The sequence below is a fragment of the Callorhinchus milii genome, unplaced genomic scaffold (genome assembly GCF_018977255.1).
Source record: "Callorhinchus milii isolate IMCB2004 unplaced genomic scaffold, IMCB_Cmil_1.0 Scaffold409, whole genome shotgun sequence".
In the NCBI taxonomy this organism is placed as follows: Eukaryota; Metazoa; Chordata; class Chondrichthyes; order Chimaeriformes; family Callorhinchidae; genus Callorhinchus; species Callorhinchus milii.
In genome coordinates this window covers 59,499-67,990 of record NW_024705150.1, presented here as the reverse complement: position 1 = coordinate 67,990, position 8,492 = coordinate 59,499, and the positions used below count along the sequence as shown (strand labels likewise).

General features: G+C 40.7%; 1 protein-coding gene across 1 annotated transcript; it reads left to right on the top strand.

Moving 5' to 3' along the window:
- The first annotated feature begins 2,276 nt into the window (after positions 1 to 2,276).
- Positions 2,277 to 6,154, top strand: LOC121852100 (acetylcholinesterase collagenic tail peptide-like). The gene is made up of 8 exons (XM_042346202.1): positions 2,277 to 2,291; positions 2,661 to 2,741; positions 3,212 to 3,305; positions 4,577 to 4,722; positions 4,921 to 5,040; positions 5,261 to 5,366; positions 5,475 to 5,577; positions 6,085 to 6,154. Exons 1-8 carry the CDS (start codon positions 2,277 to 2,279, stop codon positions 6,152 to 6,154), a joined length of 735 nt encoding a protein of 244 aa, XP_042202136.1.
- The last annotated feature ends 2,338 nt before the right edge of the window (positions 6,155 to 8,492 follow it).

Genomic DNA, 8,492 nt, shown 5'->3' with positions numbered 1-8,492 from the left:
TGATCTTAATTTTTGGAGCTTTCGTGACTGCAGGAATCATTATTTTGTTCACTTAAACAAAGCAAACGTTTTTATATTAGAACATATATTAGAGAAATGAAACAAGAGAGCAGCCAGACAGTCGTATCAATGCTCCCATGTTTTATATGGCAACAGACAATGGGAAATATTTGTAAGGTGTTTTATTGGTATTTTTTTTTACATTGGTCACTTGGGTGTTGTTTTTGTCAGGGTCAGCCAGGCAAACGAGGACGAACAGGTAGGACAGACGCTTTTAAATTTTCATGTTTATAATTTTACGTGTGTATTTTCCCATTGCTGTTGGATCTAACAACTGGTGTCGTGTGTGCATTAAAAGGGGCAGCCAGGTGCAGATGGATTTCAAGGTTTACAGGGCTCTCCGGGAGAAACGGGTCCACCAGGACCAAGAGGACCTGAGGTTAGAATGTATAACCCAATGTTCTCTTTCACAGCTGGGCAAAAGTATCGCTCAAAAAAGTGATTTCTTGCTCAAATGAGCATTGAGGCAATGCTAATCTCCTGTTTACATCCCAGATCCAGTGGTGGAAGTTCCAAGTTTCTATGGTGGGGGCGAGTCTCTATAGAACAACAACTGTTGACTTATCTAACACAGTGGTACTCATTCTAATGACCCTGGAGGGATGATGGGCTGACTCAACCCCCAAATCGGATATGAACTTGCTACCTTTCGATTCCAAGCCTTTCACTCTACTGCTGAGAAATATTTGGATAGAAAGAATCACCACCACTTGAAAATGTAATAGATTTCAAGAGAGTAAGATTGATTTCCAGTTCATTGTTTAAGCTCAACTGGGAGTTGTCTCTGAACAGGTTGAAGGGTAATTGTTATTGAATTAATAAAGGCTGAATAAATGTGATGTGATTTCACCAATTACAGGGTAACAAGGGCGATGCTGGGCTGCTGGGGATGCCAGGCGCTCGGGGTCCTCAGGGTCTAAAGGTTAGATAGCAGCTCGACTTTATTCACTGCTTGATGTCTAGCTTTGAAAAAGTAGCCCGAATGTAAATTCTGCATGAATAAAATAATCAAGCTCTTTCCCCTCGCTTTATGCGGGTTCGGTCAGTGCTATTTCGCGAATATGTGGCTAACCCATTTCTACCCAAAATACTCTATATGCGGTTAGAATTTACTAGTATGCGGCTATGCGGCTGGACGTGGGACAACATTGTTTGTGTACTGCATCCGTGGTATACTCGGCAGACATCTACTACTACATTAAGTGAGGGAAACCTGTACACACTGTGAACATGTGACATGTGCGGTGTGATTAGAATGTGGCTCGGACATCCTTCTAAGAGTCTGAATCCTGAAACCCTTGCCTATGGGAACCCCTCTGTAATAATATACGAAATTAAGGTTGTATTACATTAGAAGAAACACTGACAGTAATCATGATGTATTATTTCATTACAGGGAGAGCCGGGGCTTAAAGGAGATACGGTGATGGAACGCATATCCCTGGCACCACTTTAAATGCTATTACAGCTAATGAACACAACGTTCAGTAAAACTTTGTAGTTAGAATTCATGTTGTTTAATTGTGTTTTCGAAATAATTTTCAATCTCTAGGGTCTTGTTAATAGTCTGTCAATTTTTGTTCCATTCCTCAGGGTGTTGGGAAAAAGGGGATCATGGGATTCAGGGAGAAAAGGTAATATATTTTTGGAACACATTTATTTTGTATTACAGAGACCTTGGTGTGTGAGAGCTTGGTTGACTGTAAATTTCTACTGAGTCAAATGCCTTTTTATACTCTACAATGGCTAGGCATAATGGTATATGATATTCATCAGTCTTGGTCTAAATTTGCAATAATAGTCGTGAACAATGTATATGTTTGACAGGAGGCTAATGGGTCTGCAATTCTTAATGTCAAATTTCTCTCCAGTTTTAAATAGATTGATTGAGGCAGCAAGAGGCACAAAGGGGAACATGGATCAGAGAATGCAAATTAGAGACATTGTCGTGGTTGTTGACTTGAGACTGCCGATGGAGTCGCAGCTAAAGGAGGATATCCACTGCAGAGGTGGAGATGGTTCAGCTGATGTGCAGGAGTTTGATGGATTGTTGTATCATGAGACCATGAGGGATGGCGACAACTTTGAGAGGCCATCTAACAGCTGACATAGTATTTCTGATCGTCATTATATAAGAGAATAAATATATTATCATGCAGTTTTGAAAAGTATATCTCTTTGGTCTTCCCGTGCAGGGAAGCACAGGGGTGCATGGGATGATTGGACCGAAGGTAACGCATTCTATTCCATTAACAATAGTGTATTTTGTATTTGCTCAGGAAAATTATTGTCTGAGTCTTAACACGCAGGAGCATTCCTATTTATTTCTGAATTATTTTTAGTCGAGTCATTTGCTTTGTGTTGGAGTAAACTGGAATACCTAAAGACGATAAATGCACACAAGGGGATAACACTCGTAAATTTGTTCACACAGTCACGAACCTACTTGCTTTGCTGCCCGGCAGAGGATATTTTGTAGGCTCACACGTGGTAAACTTTGCATTTTCAAGGGTCCTGGGCCATGGATGTGGCCAGCGTGCCCGACTGGAACGTTTCCACAGCCATGCCCGGCCATGTTGATGTTTGTCCACGTGTTGCAGGGCGATGGGGGGCCCAAGGGGGACGATGGACCTCCAGGACGAAGGGGTCCCATGGGCAAACCTGGGAAGCGTGGCAAACACGTAAGCATTATTATCGCAACAGGATGTATATATACCTTGTTTCTAAACTGGTTCCTGTAATATATGATGTGCAATGCTCCCCTCGGCCTCATCAAAACGTGTCCTACATATATATATAAACTGTTACATAACAGGAATCTTCTCAACTTATTTTAATTACACTCATTTAGCAGCTCATTATTAATGGCTTGGTAGGGCACACTGCTGTAAAATGGCATTAGAAAGGTTTTTTTTAATGTAATGTAAAAATTGCATGCAACATAACATTAACAAATTATGCTTTAGCACAACCCCTTTGTCTCAAGGCAGGCTAAATTATTGTTCAATGAGCATTGGGCAGGGTTGATAGTGACCAGACGCCAGTGGTGGAATTTAAATGTTACTATGTGATGGAAGTCAATCTGTCCATTGTGCTCATGGACCACGCTATGTGACCTCCGCCCAGAGTTAATCCTTGTGTTGTTCTGCAGGGCTCCAAGGGAGACTTGGGCCCACGTGGGCCCCCAGGAAACCAAGGGTCCCCAGGCCCTCCCGGCATCTCTGGCCCCTTAATGAAGGCAGATGGTATGTGTGTGAACGGGTGAATGTGTTCATGTGCTATAGCCGCTAGACTTAATCCCGCCGTTTGGCATGTTCTTTATCATGTTTCTAAAATTATTGTTCAAACTGATGAGATTGTTAGTAATTTGCATATCGATTGGTTTCACACTGTGTGAAGTATTATGATTTGCAGTAAATATGAATTTATCAGGTTTGTGTTGAGCTTAGACAATATTGATAAACAATTGAAGATGCATAAAGCTTTGTTTCAGTTGGGGACTAAAACACAGTGGCTGAAAGAAAAACATGTTCACGGACTGAACTCCCATGAGAGAATTTGATTAAACGAGGAAAAATATCAATAGCACTTAGTCGAATGAATGGTGGTTTGCATCAGACCAGCAAATGAAAATGGGCAAGCCCTTTGATGAAGAGCGCCATGCATAATCTAAGTCAACTGAGCTGTGTGACTCATCCAGTCAGGATATGCTGCGTTACTGAACGCTCTTGTTAGCTTATGGAAAGGCAATATTTCATTTTGGCCACATTTTATGTGTTGAAAGCATGTCAATAGAAATATATCTCTTCATTAAAGATATACAACTTTATAAAATGTATGGTGTGATACACAAATAGTGGAAAGTTACTAAAGCAAGCTTCATATTTTCCAAATTTTCCTGTTGTATTGTGTTTAGTTTTATGATTATAACAGCATTTTATCAGTACACATTTTCTCTCTAATAATTGTTGAGTTGGTAAATGTGTTTCCAGAAAAAATACTGTGCACATTTAAAACCTAAGTTTTGGAGCCAATTCATGTGTCGTTGTGTAAATAAAAACTTATTACAAATTACAATTAGCCAGGCAGTTGGTGAATCGGAAAATATTGCAAAATTCCCTTCCCATGGGCATCGAAGTGAAATGTCCTATCTTGCCAACAGAATGCAGTACAGAAAAGTATGGGATAGAGTGTTGCCCCCTCACGAGAGTGCGTTTTCTCCAGGTGTTCCGGTTTCCTCGCGAATTTATAAACTCTCACTACTTAGCTGAAAATGTATTAATATATAGAGAACTGCAAAGCACTTGTTGGCTACATCTCATGCCTGACAGCCCTCCAGCTTATATGTGGTTCCTCAAACAAACAACGCTATATAAAACTAATCAATCGTTTTTGTTCGATCATTGTATGGTTAAAAACTCAAAACATGCATTTTTAGTGCATACCATTTATAGCTGAAATGTTACTTGTGCAGATTTTCCCCCCTTTTCTTATAGGTGTTTGTGTGCGAATGTAGGTGGTCAGATGCACGGGAGAAAGGGAGAGCGAGGGCCTCAAGGACAGCCTGGACCACCAGGAAAGTGCCTGTGTCCTCATCTGAACCCCAAGACTCAAAATCCAATGGTTCAATCAGGTGTACAACCTTTTCCTACATTACCAACTGTAAGTGACTCTGGAAGTAAAATTCACTCATTCACATGTTTTTTAAGATTATTTAAACTCCCCACCAAATTGCATTTATCATGAGCTACCACAAGAATACATGCATTGGTGATTTTACATGCGAGAGTGTAAAGGTCCACTGTATGCGCACATTTTGAGGGTTTGCTCCTGTGAACCTGTACACGTTGTACTTTGTAGGTGTATGTAGTAAAAGATCAAGAGGAGCTGGATCAATTTAATGTACCAAGTACAATTGTCTTTCGCCGGGACATTCGCTCACTTTTCTTCAAGGAACCAACAGGCTGGGTGCCTATCCAGGTATAACTGTTACATAACTGAACATGACACACTTAAGGTCTCTTAACATCAGCAGATTGCATTGTCTGTTTAAATATATTGCTACATTGGGTTGGGAGCTATACATGAATTATCACCATTTGAAATGTTAATATTTAGATCACAGCCAGAAATACTTGCTCACTGCACAACAATTAAACAAGCATATTAATACGTATATTTTTTTGATCATCAAAACTAGCTGGCTCCTCCACATTTCACGGGCTACTGTGGAGATGGGACGGTGCAGGAAGAAAATGGAGAAGAATGTGATGATGGAAATGATGTCAGCTCTGACACCTGCATAGGTAGGTCCACCGCTTGAAAAATGTGTTGTTGGAAAGCATACTGTTTGTGCAAAAACGAGCCCAGAATTGTTGTTTCAGCCTGTCAAAAGACCTCTTTAAATGTGCCAGGCTGCAAGAAGTCATTCTGTGGCGATGGCCACCAGCAAGAAGGAGAGGAGGAGTGTGACAAAGAGGACTTTGGCTTCCACACCTGTGGGACTTATCTTCCTGGGTAAGGCCTTGCTGTCCTGAATTACGAATGGTATTCTTTGAAGTTTAGAAATACTGTTTGGATTAATGAAAAATATTGCACAAACATGTTTAATTATTTCTGGAATGCATATGTTCAAAAGTCACATCCTAAACATGAAACATGAAGATGGGGTGGTTGTCATCTTGATTAGTTGCCCTGAAAGTGGCAGTAATTGCACATTCGCTTGGAGGGGACCAATATTTTATGGGAGAGCCACTGTTAACTTCCCACAAAGTGGTAATCATATTTTGACTCCAGACAGATGATGGGTCGTTGATCCCTCATCGGGATTTGAACTTGTAACCTTCTGAATGTGCGTTGAGTGTTCTGCCACAGTGCCACCTGTCCAGATATGAAATGTCATAGGATTAAATACATGTACATTGATATTGCTTTCATCGTGTAGTGTTAAAGTATGTTTTTTTGCATACAATATGTTTTACATCATTGTTGTTTGTTTTTGTTTCACATCACTTTTCTCCCCAGATCCTATGGACAATTAAGATGTACTATTTACTGTCGCATAGACTCAACCAACTGCCGGTTCTTCACGTGATGACAGTTTTAATCAACAAAAGCGTCATTATTCTATGTGTCAGTACATGGTGCTGTGTGCCAAAAAAATTCGAATAAGTAATTCGTCATTTTAAGTGCATGTCAAATGCAAGTCTGGAGCACTACACTTCCTGCAAAGGTGAATAGAGTAATTCCGTTTATTTATCTGCGTATGCTATACGGGCTCTCATTCACTCAGGAAAAAAAGTACTTAATCCGATTTTCTAAAATTGTAAATGTGCATTCATATCTGTATTCTGTGTTATATGACTTTCAAGGATGAAATCGTGTGAAACAGTTTTCTCATAAAAGGTGTAAAGTGATTCTCCACATATGACTTGAAAAAAGAAACGTACATTACATGTTTACAAAGAACAAACCTTAATTCCACCATACACTCTGGCTTTAATCAACATATCAGACTATCCATTGCACTATATTCGTTAAGCATTCTGTTAATTTTCTGTGTCCAATTATGACCAATCCCTGGCACAATTCAACCGAGATGGACAAAATAAGGTCATACTATCTTAATTATCTCCAGCAACAGTGTCCATTAAACTCTAACGCGGAAAAGATGAATAATCATGTTTAATAAGTGATACCTTTGAAAGCGAAAGATGTATTTATTAAAAAAATAATGATGATGAGTAAACGAAGTAGTATAGTGAGGGAAAAAAGTATTTGATCCCTTGCTGATTTTGTATGTTTGCCCACTGACAAAGAAATGATCAGTCTATAATTTTAATGGTAGGTTTATTTGAACAGTGAGAGACAGAATAACAACAACAAAATCCAGAAAAACGCATGTCAAAAATGTTATAAATTGATTTGCATTTTAATGAGGGAAATAAGTATTTGACCCCCTCTCAATCAGAAAGATTTCTGGCTCCCAGGTGTCTTTTATACAGGTAACGAGCTGAGATTAGGAGCACACTCTTAAAGGGAGTGCTCCTAATCTCAGCTTGTTACCTGTATAAAAGACACCTGTTCACAGAAGCAATCAATCAATCAGATTCCAAACTCTCCACCATGGCCAAGACCAAAGAGCTCTCCAAGGATGTCAGGGACAAGATTGTAGACCTACACAAGGCTGGAATGGGCTACAAGACCATCGCCAAGCAGCTTGGTGAGAAGGTGACAACAGTTGGTGCGATTATTCGCAAATGGAAGAAACACAAAAGAACTGTCAATCTCCCTCGGCCTGGGGCTCCATGCAAGATCTCACCTCGTGGAGTTGCAATGATCATGAGAACGGTGAGGAATCAGCCCAGAACTACACGGGAGGATCTTGTCAATGATCTCAAGGCAGCTGGGACCATAGTCACCAAGAAAACAGTTGGTAACACACTACGCCGTGAAGGACTGAAATCCTGCAGCGCCCGCAAGGTCCCCCTGCTCAAGAAAGCACATATACATGCCCGTCTGAAGTTTGCCAATGAACATCTGAATGATTCAGAGGACAACTGGGTGAAAGTGTTGTGGTCAGATGAGACCAAAATGGAGCTCTTTGGCATCAACTCAACTCGCCGTGTTTGGAGGAGGAGGAATGCTGCCTATGACCCCAAGAACACCATCCCCACCGTCAAACATGGAGGTGGAAACATTATGCTTTGGGGGTGTTTTTCTGCTAAGGGGACAGGACAACTTCACCGCATCAAAGGGACGATGGACGGGGCCATGTACCGTCAAATCTTGGGTGAGAACCTCCTTCCCTCAGCCAGGGCATTGAAAATGGGTCGTGGATGGGTATTCCAGCATGACAATGACCCAAAACACACGGCCAAGGCAACAAAGGAGTGGCTCAAGAAGAAGCACATTAAGGTCCTGGAGTGGCCTAGCCAGTCTCCAGACCTTAATCCCATAGAAAATCTGTGGAGGGAGCTGAAGGTTCGAGTTGCCAAACGTCAGCCTCGAAACCTTAATGACTTGGAGAAGATCTGCAAAGAGGAGTGGGACAAAATCCCTCCTGAGATGTGTGCAAACCTGGTGGCCAACTACAAGAAACGTCTGACCTCTGTGATTGCCAACAAGGGTTTTGCCACCAAGTACTAAGTCATGTTTTGCAGAGGGGTCAAATACTTATTTCCCTCATTAAAATGCAAATCAATTTATAAAATTTTTGACATGCGTTTTTCTGGATTTTGTTGTTGTTATTCTGTCTCTCACTGTTCAAATAAACCTACCATTAAAATTATAGACTGATCATTTCTTTGTCAGTGGGCAAACGTACAAAATCAGCAGAGAATCAAATACTTTTTTCCCTCACTGTAGCTAACATTGTAAACATAGCATGATTGATCTGCAGTGTGTCACTTTCAAGTATTTAATTGTACTCA